This window comes from Callithrix jacchus, chromosome 19, assembly GCF_049354715.1.
Source record: "Callithrix jacchus isolate 240 chromosome 19, calJac240_pri, whole genome shotgun sequence".
Lineage (NCBI taxonomy): Eukaryota > Metazoa > Chordata > Mammalia > Primates > Cebidae > Callithrix > Callithrix jacchus.
This window is the reverse complement of record NC_133520.1, coordinates 48,782,176-48,803,150: the sequence shown is the minus strand read 5'-3', so window position 1 is coordinate 48,803,150 and position 20,975 is coordinate 48,782,176. Positions and strand designations below refer to the sequence as shown.

At 37.7% G+C, this 20,975-nt stretch overlaps 1 protein-coding gene across 3 annotated transcripts in view; it reads right to left on the bottom strand.

Annotated features, from left to right (window-relative positions):
- Window positions 1-20,635, bottom strand: part of HEATR1 (HEAT repeat containing 1) — a 55,763-nt gene extending 35,128 nt beyond the window's left edge. The window contains exons 1-17 of one of the 3 annotated variants that reach the window (XM_035281154.3): window positions 20,483-20,635; window positions 20,076-20,249; window positions 19,458-19,674; window positions 15,906-16,047; window positions 14,330-14,431; window positions 13,298-13,438; window positions 12,031-12,242; window positions 11,749-11,882; window positions 9,922-10,024; window positions 8,414-8,524; window positions 7,895-8,012; window positions 6,740-6,847; window positions 3,895-3,990; window positions 3,353-3,441; window positions 2,253-2,464; window positions 1,834-1,955; window positions 1,057-1,251 (exon numbers count right to left, since the gene is read on the bottom strand). In XM_035281154.3, the coding sequence (XP_035137045.3) occupies window positions 1,057-1,251; window positions 1,834-1,955; window positions 2,253-2,464; window positions 3,353-3,441; window positions 3,895-3,990; window positions 6,740-6,847; window positions 7,895-8,012; window positions 8,414-8,524; window positions 9,922-10,024; window positions 11,749-11,882; window positions 12,031-12,242; window positions 13,298-13,438; window positions 14,330-14,431; window positions 15,906-16,047; window positions 19,458-19,674; window positions 20,076-20,217 (2,244 nt within the window). In that variant the 5' untranslated portion in view covers window positions 20,218-20,249; window positions 20,483-20,635. The remainder of the gene's footprint in view (window positions 1-1,056; window positions 1,252-1,833; window positions 1,956-2,252; window positions 2,465-3,352; window positions 3,442-3,894; window positions 3,991-6,739; window positions 6,848-7,894; window positions 8,013-8,413; window positions 8,525-9,921; window positions 10,025-11,748; window positions 11,883-12,030; window positions 12,243-13,297; window positions 13,439-14,329; window positions 14,432-15,905; window positions 16,048-19,457; window positions 19,675-20,075; window positions 20,250-20,482) is intronic. The other 2 variants (XM_008985770.5, XM_002760882.6) reach the window with 2 other exon arrangements.
- Between the last annotated feature and the right edge of the window lie 340 nt (window positions 20,636-20,975).

Genomic DNA, 20,975 nt, shown 5'->3' with positions numbered 1-20,975 from the left:
TAAGAAAATGACAAATGTGACTCCATACAACCAGTACAGAGTAATAACTTAGAAGGAAAATAATCCAAAGCCAGATTTATAATGTAATGTCTCCAGTGAGGGATTTAATTAACTCAATGTGCTACTACAGGCGAAAATATGCTCATGACCTCAAGAAAGGGTATTAAAAGTAAAGCAATATAAAATAACCTGTTATCTAAATATGTATAATAAAACAATCAATTTGTCTAAACTTTTAACACAGAGAACCAGTATAGTTCAGGTCATCACGTTTCACAAAAGGCACAAAGAAATGAAGTTAAGAAGGGTCTATCTGGGCTAGTTTTCAAACTGAAAACTAAAGTTTTCAAAATATGAAGACTTTACTCTTTTTAAAGCTTAGAGATTTTAGCTAATAATGGTCATGATCAGAACTTATAAAATCCTGGGGGTACATGTAAATGTGAAAAAGATATAATTCATTTAGTGAATCCTATAATGAGAAGCCCTCTAAAATTTTGGGGACAAATAAAAACAAAATCCTATTACATATAGCAGATATTTAAAAAACTGTCTTGCTACCTCAAGATTTATCATGAAGTAAAAATGCAAACAGCTGAAACAAGTCCCTTAGTAATACTATCAAAGACAGTAGTATGATGGAGGGATACAAATCTATGTAATATTAAAATTTTATAAAGCTGAAAAGATCTATTTTTAGTAAACAATTGAATGAAATAGTATTTTGTTCAGGCACTGACACACCAAGTGAATTCTTCATCACTAGAGGTAGTTAGGTGTAGCTCGGGTAATTATCCAATAAAGGTAACAAGAAGGAGTCAGGCATTAGATACAAAATACTGCAACCCTGAAGTTTTATAATTCAACTAAATTTTCTGTAAAAAGCAAGGGAGTGCCTAATTGACTATCCCACTGCTACCCAAGACTGCTTCACATTTCATCCAGTTGGTATCCACAGACTCAACATCTCGCCTCTAATTTTCAGTTTTGCTGTGACTAATAGGCCAGGCTCTTGCTTTATTCAACATCCCACTTTCTGGAGACTGCTTTCCTTACCACTGCGGTAATGACATTTTCAAGTTTCTTTATTTTTTTCTGCAACAAACTGAAGACTCTTATTGCAAATGGAAAGTGGGTTTCTTTCAAAGATGAGTAACAACAGGAGACAAGCACAGACATGATCACGTGAAATGTCACTTTCTGCTTCAGGTTAAAGGACTCCTTCTCACCCATGCTTATTAAATCCTCCACCTGGAAAAATAAATACACTCTATTATTAGTTGCTCTTGATTTTCATAAAACAATGTTTTCAGCTCAGGTCTATCTAGGTATGATGTGTTTTACACTTAAAGTGAGATGACACCTATAAAGCCTTTATGAAGTATTAAGTACTGATTTCTAAGTAATTGTAAGAATAACTTCAGAAATTGTAATGAACATACTTGCACTTGCCAACCGGTTAATGTATTTAAAGCACACATCTAATATCTTTACAAATGTTTATTTCGTAAGGCAAAAATAATTTTCTCCTCTTTTGGATTGTATTTTGCTATTTTAACATAAGACTGATATTTTAAACGGGAATGGGAGAAAATGGCAGTAAAAAGGATATATTATTCCTACGGCTGTGATATGGATCCACATTGAAAAAATAGATAAAATGTTAAAGATGTCAAACATTGCACAAAATATATTAAACAACACTGTAATGTTTAAAGTAAAACCAAGTATTCGAGAATGAAAAGACATTTTTTTTTAAAAGAAAAATCTAGTGAAGCAAATGCTGAGAATTTATAAGAGTATCCAGGGAGAGGACTTTCATGGCATACTCACCACATTTAACATTGAAGACGGATCTCCTAAATTTATATTATCAGCCAATAACTCAATCATCTTCTTATTTGCTACACCGATTAGTTTCCCTGGCTTTGTGCTTTTAATCACATTTTCGAGAGCTGTAAAGTAAAATTGAATACAGAGAGCTCTATGTCACCAACACTTCAAGAATCATGAAGAATTCAGGCAAACATTTTACAACTGTTTATGAAGGTTTGCTTTTTATTTTTCCTTGTATCCAATTCTGAATTTGTCTGTCAGTGAGTTAGCTTCCTTTACATTGTATATTTTTTATTTTGGTAAAAATTTTAAAAGATCTTACTGGCATATGACAGGACAAACAATAAATTTTACATTTTCTTTGTTTTCTTTTGTGTTACCTGTTCACTTTTTCTAAAAACAACTAAATTTCTTACCTTCCTCCCAGCCTCTTAATAGAGGGTGCAGAGAGCAGATTCCTGATTTTGATAAATATATAGCAATTTTCATCTCAGCAGATTCCATATCATCATTATTGATGACCATAAATGGCAATAAATGTATAACCACCTGATTTGACAACTGAAAATTTTCACTCAGTATCTCTTCTTTAATTAATATGTCAGCTGCTATCTTAAGTACCTTGTACCTAAAAGACATGCAAGCACATTTAATTGAAAGACAAATTAATCATTACATTATTACAGCTTAGCTGACAATATCCTGGTCTCCTGATCAAAAATAATATTCAGACACACTAAGACACCACTTAAAATCCATGCCAATAACAGAGTTATCTGTGACAATACATTTATTATGTTTTTGTACAAGTGCTGGGATCATAGGCACGAGCCATGCTGCCTGGCCAAAAATACTTTTAATCTGCTCCTCCTGTCTAATCTTAAAAAAAAAAAATTCTTAGAGAAATCACTAGAGGTTAACTATAACATAAAACATATCACACTAGATATCTCAACCCCACTGGAAATCAGATTCACTCAGGCATTAGAAAAACAAATGAACCAAGCACATCCTACATGATGGATATCTACCCATATGATGGATACAAAAATATGTAAGACACTCTCATCCTCTATGGAGCTTACCGACTTTTTCTTGCAAAAAGCTTTGATGCCAAAAATGAAACAACTAGAGCTTACTATATACTTACTACAGATGGTATCATGTGTCTCTGAACTTATTTTTTAATTTGTTTAATATATTGATGTTTGTTTTTAATTATAAAGTAAAAATTATATAAAATTATATAAAGTAGAAAATTAGAAAGTACTTCCCATCTTACTTCCCAGAATTCAGTATCACATATTATATACTTCCTTTTGTATTTTATTAAGGGAAATTCCAAACATACAGAACAGTATAATGAACATACACACATTCAAATTAATCAACTATATAATGAAAGAGCATTACATTAAGATCTGTTCTACTACCACAACAAAAGGATCATGTATCCAGAAAGAGTTTGACACAAGAACTTCATCAATTCAAAACAGGAGAAGAAATCAATACATACCATTCTCTGTTCTTTGAAAGTTCTGCTCTTTGAAAGAGATTCAGAAGATTTGAAATCGTCGCTTCTGAACTAAAGTGTTCTTTGAAAATCTAAAGGTTAAAAAAAAAAATCCATGAGTACATTTATACTTGCTTCAAACACGTATGGTGCTTTTTAAACGCAAATTTTAAAAAGAATGAATTATAAGAAACTTTTCCCAAGAATCCTAGTACAACTTAGAAGTTTTAAGATCTGTTTCTCAAAAGTGGCATTCATAAGATAATTTGCATGGGTTCCAAGGTATTTGCTATTGATAAAAATATGTTAAAAGCAATACAAACATTCACAAAGCATGTTTCCTATATTATTAAATACATATACTTAATATATCAAACTGTAAATTCCTATGAGTTCCTCCTAACTAGACTTAAGTCTTTACTGTCAAGAGAACAAATTTCCCATGGAAGTTTCCAAAAATATTCTAATCTCAAGCAGAGAATCAAGTGAGAAGGGCAAGAACATTTATAAAATTGTATAGCTCAACAAATGGCAAATTCACTCACCTCAAAAGCACTTACTGCCGCCAAAACAACATCTATATCATCATCACCTAATCGGGCTAAAACAGCTTCTTTTATGAAAGACTCATCAACACCCTCCTGAGCAATAAAAGGAAAAATTAGTTTATCTGTTGCTAAAAACCTCAAGGCTTTGCACTAGAAAGGAAGTATGGTTGTGTGAAAACACTGCAGAATAACAGTCTAACACAGGCTCTGCTCTGGATGAGAATTCAAATATTCTACAACTACATAATCTCTAAAGGGCCTTTTGAGATTAATAATTGGTACAAATCTTTTTCAAGTTTTCACTGAAAATACAGTAAATATGTATACTCCAAACAGAGTTTTTGTAATTAAGGAGTTCATCTTATTAAAATGAGAGCCCAGATATTGACAGTGCATAGACTAAAGAACAAGAATATCTCATTTAAATCCCAGCTCTACCACTTATTAGCTGTGTGACTTTGGTCAAGTTACTTAACCTTTCTGGATCTCACTAGTCTCACCTATAAAACAGTTTTGCTAATAGTAACACCTACCCTCAAAGGGTTGTTAGAAGATTAAAAAAAAAAGTCAGACTGTAGCATAGTGCTTTACACATAAGTACTGTTAAAAAAGGCTAGCTAGCATTATCTAAAGTTTTACAAGGGATAAGGATATGTACTACAAAGCCAGTCTGCCAAAACTAGAGATCATTTTTTAAATATAACAAATAAAAAATATATAATCATTCACAGAAAAGGAAAAATATATATCCCTACCCGTATGTGGCAGGAAAGAAAGCAACTAAATAATATAAAAAATATAGGTCACTCTATTGGGAGAAAAATGAAAATTCTTAGAATTCACAAAAATTAAGTTAGTTAGGCACAGTGGTATGTGCCTAAAATCCCAGCTACTCTAGAGGCTGAGGTGGGAGGACTGCTTACGCCCAGGAGTTTGAGGTCAGCCTAGATAACACAGCAAGACACCATCATTTAAAAAAATCCTCAAGAGCTGTAAGTAGCTAGATACCTGAACCTGGAATTTAGAATAAAACCTATGACTTGTCATTGATGGAGAAGAGACAATGAAACCTGGTACACAAAGGAAGACGTGAACGGCAATTACAATACTCAATCCTGTATGCTGAACATATACTGGGCCCTTCACTGAAACACTAACCAAATCCAGACAGCAGGTGAGACAGGCAGTGGGAGCAAAGGATGAGAAAAGCTTCAGAAACAGAAGATTCCAGGACTCCCTTTTATTCTAGAAGAATTTCCTATCACTGAAATCTTCCTATCACAATGAAGAGTATTATTCAATGAATTTATTTAACACATCAACAAAATAAACCTATTGGCAGTTTATGAAAGCAGAACTCATACCAGATCAAATAAAGCAACATTTCTCAAACCTGAATATTACATCAGCCATTTTTAAAGAAATATTCTCAAAGATCTAAATGTTATTTAAATTGTTTACATATCAATCCAAAATTAAATATAACTCCTTAAAATATAGAAACAAATATATGATATAAAATATAAAAACAAATTTTTTTAATCTACAAGGGAAATACTACAAACGCTATAAAACCGATAAAATTCAAATGAAGATGAATTCAGGGTGATTAATTGTAATTAGCTGAAATTAAACTTTACTGATCATATGAATTTACTTGTAATATGAATCTGGTTCTAATTGCGATGACACAAGTTCTAGAGTTTTGTTTTTATACTGCCATGTGCTGCAAGGAAACTAAACTCTGTCACCACTTTTCTCTACTCCAGAAATTTCTCAAATATGCAAATCCTGGTATTACACAGATGGAGCATTCCTATTTTAATTATAGTAACTATAGTAAAATGTATGTACAATTAGCACTTCACAACCACAATCTGAAGGCTATGGAGTCCATCTGAAACAAAGAAAAATTTTGAGAAAATAACACTATCAGTGGTAATTTATAATTTACCAAAAGTTGTACAGGTACTGCTTGAGTGACTAAAATTTGGAAACTACTATTCCATTTGAATCCCTGCCGAGTCTTCATACCAATGCCTTTTGGTATAGATGCAAATTACACCAAATTATTTACAAATAAAATCAGCCTCAATACATATTTGAAGCCACTAAAATTTTAAAGACAACTGAAACTGCAGGCACCAAAATCATGGAAGTGTTCAAAAGTTATCATTCAAATGTCCCAAAATTAAGACTATCAAAATCAAATTTTATTTATTCATTTATTTGTTTTTGAAACAGGGTCTTGCCCTGTCACCCAGGTTAGAGAGCAGTGGCGTGATCATGGCTTGCTGCACCCTCAACCTCCCAGGCCTAAGAGATCCTCCTACCTCAGCCTCTCAAGTAGCTGGGACCACAAGCATGTACCCCCAAACTTGGCTAAGTTTTTCTTTTTTAATTTTTTATACAGAAGGAGGTCCCCCTATGTGGCCCAGGCTGGTCTCAAACTTTTGGGCTCAAGTGATACTTCTCCCAAAGTATTGGGATTACAGGCATGAGCTGCTGTGATGAGCCCAAAATCAAATTTCAAAACTAAAAGAATTCACAAATAATGAACCTATGTGAATTAATCTACAATTTCCAGTTTGAAAAACACTAAAGATAAATAATTTTCAATGTGGAAACATAATAACCATTGTTATTCGGTGACTGTTAAAATGGGGACTACTGGCATACACAGTCCTAAATATTAGTCTAAAGTAATCTCGTGAGCTTTATACAGCTCATCTGTATAATTATACACTAACAATTCTAGGTAGTAACTTTAATTTCTTACTCAGAATTACACTCCTCATCATCAGGAAAAACAAATCATACATGAAAGCTATCCAAAACAAACCTTTGATGTTTTCATGATATTTTTCAAATGATTAATGGCCAGAAGTCTCACAGGACCAAGTGGATGATTCAGACTGAGCATCAAAGAAGTATCCGAATCTGCTAAAAACTATAGGGTTCATTCATAATTATCAAATGATTTCACTTAATCTGAACAGTCTATAATCAAGAACAAGACCCAGACATAACCACCCCACATTGCCCAATGTTTCAGTAACAACCTTCTAACCACAGAAAACAAAAAAAGGCAAAATATTTGTTTCTAGAACATTATATGAATTGCAGTAGATGAAAAAAGTTTATATCGTTAATGGTATGATTTCACGTATACTTGTGCCTATGTGTAGGTTTAATTTAGTGAAGTAATTCTACAAAGTAATTCTGTATTTTTATGCACATCTGATTCCAAAGTAAAGAGCATCTAAGATAAATCACTGTTTTAACACCTCCTGGAAGACAGAATGCAACACATCTAAAAGACGTAACAAATACCGACACTCAAATTAGTGACAACTTAGTTCACTCACACAATGTGACTAAAAAGCAACTCTACCAACCTAAGATTTGGAAAAGCAGCACCACTGAAAATGAAAGTCTAATTATGGAAAAGAAATACTAAAGCAATCATATTTCTCTCCATAATTATGTTTTTAAGGCCAATTACAAGAACTTCTGCTTAAATGACTAACCTCTTTCTATAAAGCTTTAGGCTTGAATCACCAGAAAATTTCTGAAGTTTTAACATGGTCATGAAATAGAACCAATCTCCCCCTTGCTAATCAGTAATATAGATAGCCATATGTGGCTGGTACACAGGAAAGCATGGAGCTACAGGCAAGACAGAGAACACTAGAAACCTACATGAGGCTGTCCTTTGATGATTCTTAATGAATACCCCATATAAAATACCCAAAAAATAATACTTTTCCTGAAATAAGTATCACATTCATAGTTATGTACAAATTATTGTACCTTTCTCCAATTATTCTATTCCTGCCTCAGAGCCGTACTTCAGACAACTAGGCAAACTGTATAAGGTCATCTCTGTGAAATTTTCCACATAAAAGAAAGAAGTGGCAAATTTCCCTCTGAAACTCTTCATATAACCATACAAATGTACCCCAAACTGTCATCGTTCTTTTGGAGAACAACATACCTGATATTTTCCTCCACTTGTAGAAAGGGAAACAAACTGGTGAAAAAGCTCTTGTTTTTTCAGGTCTGCAATTTCCTTTAGGTGTTCCTCCAATACAACGTCTAATGTTCTGGGGTATCTGGGAAGCAATTAAAGAGTGAATTCATTATTCTTAATATTAATCTCATAGACCATATGTCTATAAAGACATAACATTTTAAAAATTACTGACAATGTAACTTAAATTTTAACAAATGTTATATGTAAAACCTAATGTCATTGGTCAACTTTGTTACTCTGACTACTCCAATAACAAAATAGTCTCTCGATAAAAAATTATACTCTCCATAGCCCCCACACAACCACTATTTCCTCTTATATTTCAAATATTTTTGATTATGATACTGGCCCCTTCTTGAAGAAGAAATTTAAAAAGGACACTCTCTGTACAATTCAGTATATGAAGATGTGACTTGTGAATCATATCTTTATAGCACAGGAAGTACTTTGGAAGAGGATAAACATACATGCATAACTTACCTGCTTTCTAAAAGCCTAATGAGTGGAAGAAACTGTTCATTAAGCAAAGACACTTTATCAGAATCCATTTCTTCCTGTGAACTATATGAAATATACTCTTCAAATAGAAGGCTGTAAAAAAAAAAACCCCAGAAATATCAGTACACATAAGAGTTGCTATTCACTGAGTACCTACTATATTCTAAGTGCTTTAGAAATATTATCTCTAATTGTCTACTTATACAAGGTGTAGAATAATACTTATTTTACAGATAAAGAAATAGGGGCCTAGTATAATGGTTCATGCCACTGGCATTACAATCCCAGCACTTCTGGAGGCCGGGGTGGGAGGACTGCTTGAGGTCAGGAGTTCAAGACCTGTCTGGAGAACACAGCAAGCCCACACTGCTATTTAAAAACTTAAAAAAAAAAAAAGGAAAAGAAAAGAAACTAGGGTATAAAAAGTCCTCCAATTTGCTTGTGAGAACCAACACTCAGTGACCCTTTTGTGCCATAAAGAGTGGGGTTTCACATTTTAAGCCCCAGCCTGATACTAGAGCCTACGTTCTCAACATTACTTCATGTGTCGACTCTCCTGTAATCCACAAACCCAACCTCTGAGCAAAGGGGCATGAATGAAGCACACCAATAGACAGGTACCCTCTTGATGCTACAAACTGGCAACGCCACATCCAGTCTAACCTCCAGAACTTACTATACACTTGGAAGTGGTAAGGGCTGAATTTACACCTCTGTCTGACTGTAATGCCTACTTTCTTTTCACTGCATCAAGTTGCCCATTAGGAAAAAAAAAACTGAATTATCTTTACAGTAAAGAAATATTCCAGCCAGGTATGGTGGCTCATGCCTGTAATCCCAGCACTTTGGGAGGTGGGTGGAACACTTGAGGTCGGGAGCTTGAGACCATCCTGGCCAAAATGCTAAAACCCCATCTCTACTATAAATACAAAACTTAGCTGGGCTAAGTTAGCACCCCTGTAGTTCCAGCTACTCGGGAGGCTGAGGCAGGAGAATTGCTTGAATCCGGGAGGCAGAGGTTGCAATGAGCTGAGATTGCACCACCACACTCCAGCTTGGCGACAGAGTAAGACTCCATCTCAGAAAAAAAAAGATTAAATAAAAGAAATAATCCTTACTCTATGCCTACCTTCAATATTAAGCTTCTAAATGACATTTACTGCGTTTTCAACTGTGATGTACTACTTCAAATATTATGTCCGTTTACTAATAGAAAACTTCAAACAGCCAAACTGCGTTTAGTTATTACCCAAATTTAGCTTAACCATTAACTTTCCATTTTCATCTATAAGCATTAAAAACATGCAAAAACAATTAGTTTTGCTTTTAAGGCTACCAGTTATTGGATTAAGTAATTATAGTTAATGAAATGATACAGACAAAGCAAAATATACATTAAAAAGGAATAGCAAGAAATTTCTAACCAATCTTGAAAATGACACTGAGTCACAGAAATGGAAATCAAAAGCACATCAGAGATAACAGCTTACCTAGCCAACAAATGGTCTAAGTTGTACATCAGTGATATTCTTGTAAGTATAGCTTCTAAGTGGCTCTTGTAGATTTGACCATCTATCCCTTCAGTTTCTTCTCCTTAATAGGGATAAAATTAAAACTGGGTTGGGAAAAATTTATTTTGTAAGCTAACATTATTAAATTTCACTTATAGCAGAAAATCTTTCTTAGAATAAAACATGCACACTGATAGGCAGCTTTTTATCTATTTCCAGAAGTGCATTCCATTTATTTATATTTTTCACAGCTTTTTTGTATAGATCACCTTCATTTGCTTTTTATCTGAATTCTCTATTTTTAACAAGTATTATCATGCTTATAACAATAATAAAACAAAAGTCCAAAATTAGTCTTTCACCAGGTCATATAACAAATTAGTTGTGATAGCCCCAATCAGCTATCCCTGAACCCTTTACTGGAGCAAGAGCTGGCATCTAACTTTCATCTCAGTACCTACCTTTACTGGAGCAAGAGCTGGCATCTAACTTTCATCTCAGTACCTACCTTTACTGGAGCAAGAGCTGGCATCTAACTTTCATCTCAGTACCTACCTTTACTGGAGCAAGAGCTGGCATCTAACTTTCATCTCAGTACCTACCTTTACTGGAGCAAGAGCTGGCATCTAACTTTCATCTCAGTACCTACCTTTACTGGAGCAAGAGCTGGCATCTAACTTTCATCTCAGTACCTACCCTTTACTGGAGCAAGAGCTGGCATCATCTAACTTTCATCTCAGTACCTACCCTTTACTGGAGCAAGAGCTGGCATCTATTTCAGATTTATAATAAACGTAAGAATCTGATGTTAGCTCTTGCTTTCAAACACTGGAACATCACTCATTACCTTCAGAATAGGAAGAAAACATTTTCATTTATGCTAGTCATTTTTCTAAAATGTATATTTAAACCAATATTTGATTATGAAAACCTTATTTTCCAGCAGTCTGACCGAAGTTTAGAGAAGTCTTTCCTAGTATTCTCCAAGTAGGAATAGAACCAAGTGTTTCTTCCTAGTCTTTTTATATTTATTAAAAGATGTAATGCCAGCAATCATTCTAATGATGATGATGATGATGATGATGATGATGAGATACAGTTTCATTCTCTCACCCAGGCTGAAATGCAGTGGCGCAAACACAGCTCACTGTAGCCTCGAACTCCCTGGGCTCAGATGATCCTCCCACCTCAGTCTCCTGAGCAGCTGAGACCATGGGTGCATATCACCATGCCGGGTTAATTTTTATATAGTTTTGTAGAGACAAGGTTTTGCCATGTTGCCTAGCTGGTCTTGAACTCCTGAGCTCAAGTGATCTGCCCGTCTCAGTTTCTGAAAGTGCTAGGATTACATGTTTGAGCCACCTAGCTGTCTAATTATTATTTTTTACTTTGTTTCATAATTTGGATTTTTATATATAAAAATTTTATTGGTCTTAAATTTTAATTACTCTAGGGAGAAAAACTTTTTTGGCAACTGGATATTTATTGTAAATCAATCACTAAAGTTCATTAAATTCCTAAATGAGAAGGCAAAGGTTTACTCGGTAAAAAATTTTTAAATTATTCCAGTCTTTTTCATGTAACAACTATTTAAGAACTTGTTCTAAGAAACCACTCAATTAACAAGGATCTCTCTTCAACCAACCTGCTCCCCACCCCAAATGTTTTTCACTTAATACACAAGTTACACAAAAACAACTGGAAAACAGAAATTTCCAATATTTTAAAGCTGTTAACCAGGACACGGTTACTATCTTAAGATCAAATCTTAGAATGTTTCTGGACAAAAAATATAAAACCACATACCTGTAACATGATGAATGATGGAGACAACCAGATGGGGAAGCATGTAACGCAGAAGCGGACTGACATCGTAGGTTTCAGAAATCCCATGAAGTATTGTAATAAGATCAGGAACATTACACAAATGAAGGAATGGCCTTTGAAGAAGCAAAAGTACATTATCATGTTGACTTTACAAGTCAGACAATCAGTGACAATATTTAAAAATATATATAATCACTTATCTTACAAAAATAATTGTATTCACTTCTGACTAGCACCATTTCTCAATTCAGTTGTACATACTTTTTGCCAAGGCTTTCTGGCTTCTGTCTCTGCAGGAGTACTATCAAGCAACTTAATCCATCCTTGATCAAAGAGGGAATCTTGGTCAATGTTTTGATGATCTGTGACACCAATGAATTCACAAAGGTATCTTCCATTGTCACTTTCACAGAAATCTGACATATTATCATATATGTTGCAGCTCTGTAATCTGGTAAAGATGATTTCAATCCCTAAATATTTTTTAAATATAAGGAAACATGATAAGCTATATTATTTTCTTTTTAAAATGTTAATCTGACAAATTAGAAATGTCGTAAGTTAGAGATTAATCCAACCTAATACATAGTCAGCCAGTCTTCAGACATAAATAAAGGAGTTGACCCTTTTTTCAGAGTGGATAAAGAGATGAGACAAGTCTGTTGGATGAAACAAAGGATCTCAGAAAATTTTCCAACTCAAAATATCTACCATGTGTCTTAACAGGAGCCAGTAAGCTCTTCTTTTATATGTAAAAACCTACTTATGGAAGGGAGACCTCAATCCGATCACTAATGGAAGAAAAATGTCTGATGAAAGATAACAAGTTGAGACCATGGTGGGAAGTAAAAGCAGTATCTCCATGGGGAACCTGGGAAGGCAGCAGGCAACAAGACACTCAGGAAAGAAAAACACTGAGATGTAGGAGCCAGTGCACAAAGAATGCTGAGAGGCTGCTTCTGCCCCGAAGACAGTCTACTCCATCCTCCTTCCAGTAAGGAAAAAAGACTGCGATGAAAATCAATCTAGGAGATGATGGCAGGGCCAGACAGCCAATATTTTTTTTTTTTTTGAGATGGAGTTTCGCTCTTGTTACCCAGGCTGGAGTGCAATGGCGCGATCTCGGCTCACTGCAACCTCCGCTTCCTGGGTTCAGGCGATTCTCCTGCCTCAGCCTCCCGAGTAGCTGGGATTACAGGCACACGGCACCATGCCCAGCTACTTTTTTTAATATTTTTAGTAGAGACGGGGTTTCACCATGTTGACCAGGATGGTCTCAATCTCTTGACCTCGTGATCCACCCGCCTCGGCCTCCCAAAGTGCCAATATTTATTTTTAAGAGTCCTAATTAAGGTCCCACTCTGGTGAGTAATACAAAAGTGTCATATTTTCAACCTAAAAGTTAAATTTCATCAATCACCTGAAATACACTGTCAATTTAAAAATGCTAAAATCTAAAAAAAAGTTCAAAAGCAAGAAAATTCCTTTAAGTGCAAAATAATCTACTTAACACATCAGCTGTGCCAACCTTTTGGATATAGGGAAATAATTTGGCGATGATATTGTCTGATACGTCTTCCGCAGCTACCAGCGCCGACACCATGGTAGAAGCATAGAAAGCCAAGAGCACCCTCAACTGAGCTGAGCTGCCCGGGTACTCAGCAAAAACCTGAAACAAGGAACACAAACACATGTAACAGTGAAAGGGAGGTAGGAGGACTGCTTGAGGCCAGGAGTTTGAGGCTGAGACTTCAGTGAACTATGATGGCACCACTGTACTCTAGCCTGCGTGACAGAGCAAGACCATGTCTCCAAAAAAAAAAAAAAAAAAAAAAAAAAAGAAAAGAAAAGTGAAAGAGGCCAAATAAATATTTACAGCTCTCCTAAACTACCATATGAAATGCTTAATACGTACACAATGTGAAAGAATGAACTAATAATATTCCTAACATATTAATTTAAAAACTTTTTTTTTTTTTTTGAGACAGTCTCGGTCTGTCACCCAGGCCTGATCTCGGCTCACTGCAACCTCCCCCTCCCAGGTTCAAGCTATTCTCCTGCGTCTGCCTCCCAAGTAGCTGGGAGTACAAGCACATGCCACCATGCCCAGCTTATTTTCATATTTTTAGTAGAGACGGTGTTTCACCATGTTGGTCAGGATCGTTCCGAACTCCCAACCTCAAGTGATCCACCTGCCTCAGCTTCCCCAAAAGTACTGGGATTACAGGCATGAGCCACTGCATCCAGCCTTAAAAATTTTTAAACAGCTTTCCCAGGTTGAATATTCCTGACGTTTCTAGACAGTCTCTTCAAACAGTCACTGTAACTAGAATTTGGCAAGGAACAGACATTTATTTTTGTAGAAAACACCTTTGGAAAAAAACAAAACAAAACGAAACAAAAAAAGCTGATTCTCTAACTGCTCCCGCTTCAAAACACCAGACCATTTAACAAAATAAAAGTACTATTCTTATTAGGTAAGGCTTTAGTGTGTTTTCTTCATTCAAAGCAAGCAATTTTTTCGTAAAATTATATACTCATGAAACAATATACTGCTCACCTTCACAGATTTTGTCACCAAACTACAAATGAAATCCATGAATCCAAGGTCTTTGTAGCAGTGGGTAATCAAAGTTCCTTTAGCTAAGGGCACTCCAGATTGCTATTATTAATGGAAAGAACAAACTATTAGCAACATCCATCAACTAATCCTTATTTTAAAGTATTTACCCCAGTAATCTCTTCATACTGCTATAGTTCATAAATCAAAAACATAATCTCTCCTTGTAACTGGTGGAGGTGATGAAATTAACACATAAAATTATGGGAACTTAGAAATTCAAGAGAAGGTCTGCAATGAGGGCAGAGGTATTTCGTGGAAAATGTTTGCTTATCATATGGCACATTTTGAAAGGTACTTATCAAAATCTGTTTCTCTAGATTCTTAGTAATTTTACTGGTTCTATTTGGTTTCTGAGCCAAAATGATATGCTTCTGTCATTGCTTTCAAGTAATTCTAAGAACAGAAATAAACTAGGAACCTGGGCAACTTATACCACTATTCTCACCATCCAGCATTATCCATGGTATGTAACAGATGCTCAATAAATATTGACCAAATAAATGAAAGGAGAATTTTAAGTGAACTTTAGCAGGTGAGTGGAGTTTGAAAACCTGGAATAAGAGGGCCTAGGGAGCAGCAAGGTCCAAGGGTAGATCACAGGAAGAATAATTTTGAGGCTATGAGCAGAGTGAATGTTGGGAAGAGCAGTTTGACAGCTTTATCCAACCTGACCTTTTCCAATGTTCTTTAGATCAAGTGCTTTATATTCAGATTCTTAAATTCTCCTTCTAATTAAAAAGTCCTCATTACTCCTGTCTTACTAATTCTGAACACTGACCTCACTACCATCAGCACCCAAATGTGCATAGCCCATGATCTGTTAGCCTACTTCCATCCCCATTTGCCTCCCGTCCTAACCTGGATCACCACCTCAACGTGCGGTCAAGTTCCTGCTAACTACATCTGCTTTCCTCTACCACATGTTGCCAAAGTGCTGATAGTCAGCTGGTCTCCCATACAACAGCATGCCGTCTGATCTTCCCAGACGCTTCCTGTTATACAAGTATACTTATATTCGTCTGGAAATTAATTCCCAGCATCTTCCTCACAACTTTAATTCTTAAGCCCTTAAGTTACCCTTCTAATTTTTATAATTATTTTCTGCCTTTCTTCACCCCCAACTTTTTTTTAAGCTCTCAGTTCCAAAATTTAAAATGCCAAACAGCATGGTTCAACAGAAAGACACAGGGTCTGGAATCAGACTGGGGTTCAAATCTCAACTCTGCCACTTAATAGTTATGTGAACTTTGGCAAGTAGCCTGTCCTCATCTGTGAAAACAAAGTTTTGGTTAATCCAAGACAATATAATGTACACTGCCTAGCCTGATGTCAGATACTAAATAAAAGCTAAATATTATTAACATTAATAATAGTTTTACTGGCAAGTTAGGAAATAAAAATGATGGAGGTAATATCTGGACCATTCCCAGGAGCACTGGCTTATTTTTTCCTAATTAAATCCCTTAATCAAGATTTGTAATGCTTACAGACATGTGTCATTCAGCAATCATACCTTAACTGGCAACAGCCAGAACCACTTGTGCTTTGAATTATTAATTTTTAGCAGCTGTATGACTCGCACAAATATTCTTGTCTCATGGTATGGCAGAACACAAGCAATGAGGCTATCTTGATTATAAAGATGTATATGGAACCTGGGGGAAAAAAGCAAATAGTTCAACTGGACCCAAAACTTAATAAAAGCACCTATTTCCTCATAATGCCCAAGCTGTGCATTAACGAGCTAAAACAACCTAAAATGAGTAGCAGTAAAAATCACATAATTATAAGCAAGATACAGAACATTTTAAAAGTCCTCGATTGTCCATTCATATATGCCTCAATATAGGCCTGCCAATTCCTATCCAATATCTTAAAATATTCAAAATCAAAATATACACCCCATTCACTTTCTCTCAGCTTTAAAATTTTTATTTTTTTGAAATAGGGTCTTGCTCTGCCACTCAGGCTGGACTGCAGTGGCACGATCATGGCTCACAGCAGCCTCGACCTCCCAGGCTCAATTGATCCTCCCACCTAGGCCTCCTGAGTATCTGGGACCACAGGTGAGCACCACTACAGCTAGCGAACTTTTTATTTCTATGTAGAGACTAGGTCTTCCTATGTTGACCAATCTGGTCTCTCAACCCTTTTTTTTTTTGAGACGGAGTCTCGCTCTGTTGCCCAGCCTAGAGTGCAGTGGCACAATCTCAGCTCACTGCAACCTCCACCTCCCAGGTTCAAGTGATTCTCCTGACCACAGGCACACACCACCATGCCCAGCTAATTTTTTTTTTTTTTTTAATAGAGTTTTACCATGTTGGCCAGGTTAGCCTCGAACTCCTGAGCTTGGGCAATACACATGCTTAAGCCTCCCAAAGTGCTAGGATTACAAGCATGAGCCACTGCACCTGGCCAAGATGCTTTTTCTAATTCTCTCTGCCAACTGATCTCTCTTCTGTATAAACTCTATTCTTTTACATGGCATTTTTTTTCTTGAGATAGGAGTTTCACTCTTGTTGACCAGACTGGAGTCAACAGTGCAATCTCAGCTTACTGCTATATTTGCCTCCCGGATTCAAGCAATCCTCCTGTAGCTGGGATTGCAGGCATGTGCCACTACACCCAGCTAATTCCGTTTTTTTAGTAGAGATGGGGTTTCTCCATGTTTGTCAGGCTGGTCTCAAACTCCCGACGTCAAGTGATCCGCTCACCTCGGCCTCCCAAAGTGTTGGGATTACAGGTGTGAGCCACCATGCCTGGCATACGCGGACTTTTTTTTTTTTAAACAGTATCATACATTGCCTTTTATTAGTTTTTTTCTTTATTTTTTGTTTGAGATGGAGTCTACTCGGTCACCCAGACAGGAGTGCAGTGGTGTGATCTCAGCTCACTGCAACCATCATCTCCCAAGTTGAAATGATTCTCATGCCCCCACCTTCCGAGTAGCTGGAATTAAAGGTGTACACCACCAAGCCTGGCTAATTTTTTTTGGTATTCCTAGTAGAGACAGTTTCACCATGCTGGTCAGCCTGGTCTCAAACCCCCGATCTGAAGTGATCTGCCCACTTCAGCCTCCCAAAGTGTTGGGATTACAGGCGTGAGCCACTGACCCCAGCCAATTAGTTTCACAAACGATTTTAGTACTATCCAAGCTGTTACTTTTTCCATGAAGCTTCCTTCAACGATTCCAGGCAGAACTATATCCACAAAACTATGCTTAATTCTTTATTACAGCATTTACTTCAAAACAGTCATCAAGCAGAACCTACTTATCTGTGTACTGAACTTAGCATTTGTTGAATAAATAAGTAAGTCTTCTGAAGAAATAATGAAAAACCAAATTTAAAAAGTATTGCTTACAGGAAGATCTACTTGGGGGTAAAACTAGATGCTAGAAAACAGATGGCAATATTACAGACTTTTAAATATTCTTTTTTGTCTGACTGCCCTAAGGTTTTGAGAATCAGAAGACCCAAGTTAAAAATTGTTTTCTTGGTGACTCATTTACTTCTTAAAAAAAATTAGTTTATCTCCATGTCTCCATTTTTTGTTTTTTATTTGATACAGAGTATCCCTCTGTCACCCCAGTTGGAGTTCACTGGTGCAATCTCAGTTCACTGCAAAATCCGCTTCCCGGGTTCAAGGGATTATCCTGCCTCAGCCTCCCAAGTAGCTGGAATTATAGGTGCTCACCGCAGTGCCCTGCTAATTTTTGTATTTTTGGTAGAGAGAGGGTTTTACCATGTTGGCCACACTGGTCTTAAAGCCATGTCTCCAATTAATGGGATAAAAATCTACTTTTAAAACATGTAAGCTGGGCGAGGTGGCTCATGCCTGTAATCCCAGCACTTTGGGAGGCCGAGGCAGGTGGATCACAAGGTCAAGAGATCGAGACCATCCTGGTCAACATGGTGAAACCCCGTCTCTACTAAAAATACAAAAAATTAGCTGGGCATGGTGGCGTGTCCCTGTAGTCCCAGCTACTGAGGAGGCTGAGGCAGGAGAATTGCCTGGACCTAGGAGGCGGAGGTTGTGGTGAGCCGAGATCGCGCCATTGCACTCCAGCCTGGGTAACAAGAGCGATACTCCGCCTCAAAAAAAAAAGATCAGACCTTGGAAATAAATTTCAGTTGTATCCTAGCTTTGCCACTTACTAGCTGTGTAACTCAAGCAACTTAACCCCTCTAAGCCTCAGTTTTCTCAACTGTAAAACAGAGATAATACAAGTAATCTCACCAGATGAATGCTGCAAGGATTAAATGAGATAATGCAGGTAAAGTGCTAACCAGGGCCTGGGGTATAAATGCTCAATACACATTAGCTATCATTGTTTTTCTCAAGTAATGGTATTTCAGAAGATAATATTGCCTGCTTCCCCAACCATTTTGTTATTTTGGCAAGAAAGAAGCTTAATACCCATTGCCCCAAGTGTGCAGGAACAAGCTGTCACTTTGCCATTATAGCTTGTTCCTGCACACTTGGGGCAATGGGTATTAAGCTTCTTTCTTGCCAAACAACTAATGAGCTTAGGCCTGGCGCAGTAGCTCACGACTGTAATCCCAGCACTTTGAGAGGCTGAGGCAGGTGGATCACCTCAGGTGATCAGAGGTTCAAGACCAGCCTGGCTAACACAGTGAAACCCTGTCTCTACAAAAATACAAAACTTAGCCAGGCGCTATGGCAAGTGCCTGTAATCCCAGCCACTCAGGAGGCTGAGGCAGGAGAATTGCTTGAACCCGGGAGGCAGAGGCTGCAGTGAGCCGAGACTGCACCACTGCACTCCAGCCTGGGCAACAGAGCAAGACTCCATCTCAAAAGAAAAAAAAAAACTAATGAGGTTAGACCATTTACTCAAAATCATCAGTAGTTCTACTTTTCATTATCAACAAACAAGAATTTAAAGACAGAAGAGCATGCTTATCTCACACAATGGAGATTGTCTTAATCTCTATTAAGAGATACCAATTATTCAGCTTTAAGTTGATAAGTGTTCTCAACTACTTAATTTTTTAAAAGACCAAAGTGATTAGCCCATAGTTATATCTGTAATTCTATTAACTACCTATGAATCAACCACTCCAGGCACTTCTGCGCTGGCTTAAGCAGAAAGTAAGGCGACAAGTGAATCAGGAATAATGAAATGCTTTCATCCAGCTGTTTGTTTACTGCTTTGGTCTGAACGCTTCGCTCCAAGGTTTTTGCTAGCTGACTGAACAACGGTGCTTCAAACTGCTCAAAGGAAGGATCAAGTCCAAGCAATTCTTCCAGGCCAGTGCATCCTAAATTTCAAAAAAGGCCAGTTTAGTTAATAAATCTTTGCAAGCAAACTCATTCCACCCCTCTTTTGCAGTTTTACTTCCCCCTAAAAGGCCTCTGAATTTTTTAAGTATGCATAATTTATAATACAGTCCCAAATACTGCTTTCTAGTTTTCAAACATATAATAAGTCCTGTCTCATCTACTAGCACAGAAAGTACTTCGTGGCAGGAAACATTGCTTTTTTTTTTTTTTTTTTTTTCAATATCCTCAACAGTAACTATGCCAGTCCTCCCATCACCCAAGTCACTGCCTCTATCCCCTTTTAATTTATTAGTTGACCTCTCTAACCTTGTTTCTTCTTCTGTGAGATCCACATACCACTACTCATGAGCATTTCAAGCACAGCTAAAAGATGGCTCACCAATGGCAAAGGCGGTGTCCCTGTCGATGGTGGCCGCTTCCTTAGGGCCAAACAACAAAGAGGCAACTTCATCTCTGGAGAAGAGGCTGGGATCACTTTGAGGGAGGGCAAGTCGTTGGAGCTGCTGGGCTAAGGACGTCATCTCTCACGCCAGCGGAGTGTTACTGACACGGGCTAAAAAAACATAAGCACTTCGAGAAGTCTGTACGAAACTGTAAGGCGCGTCACATACAAACAATTTTCCTCTGCACTCGGCGCCGTCATGGACACACAATGCGGTTGTCCTGAGATCTGTGGACCCCGGAGATGCAAACACGGCATCAGCGCTAAGAACTAATTACAGTACCGGCGACCGCGCCAAGGCTTTCCTTCAACCCTGATTCCGTAGATATCCGGAAAACTCTTACCCTCCCTCGCTCTGCTGCCCCCATCCGCAGCCACATCAAGCGGCTCTGTGCTCCTCCTTACCCGGAATTGGGAATTCGGGTATACCTTGGAATGCAACAACTCTTCACAGCAGCTCCCACATGGTACTAAGTCCAACCCTCTCCCGGAAACCTAAAACATGCTGTAGAGCCTCTTCCGGCCGCAGACAGTACGGCAAGGGAAGAGGTTCAAACTTGCCCGGAATTGGACAAGCCAGCTCCGCCTCCTGAGACAAAAGCCCGTCCCCTCAGCCCGCCCTCTCAGCCCGCCCCTCAGCCCGCCCCCCTCAGCCCGCCCCCTCAGCCCTCCCCCCTCAGCCCGCCCCCTCAGCCCGCCCCTCAGCCCGCCCCCTCAGCCCGCCCCTCAGCCGGTCCCTCAGCCCGCCCCCCTCAGCCCGCCCCCCTCAGCCCGCCCCCTCAGCCCGCCCCCTCAGCCGGTCCCTCAGCCGGTCCCTCAGCCCGCCCCTCAGCCCGC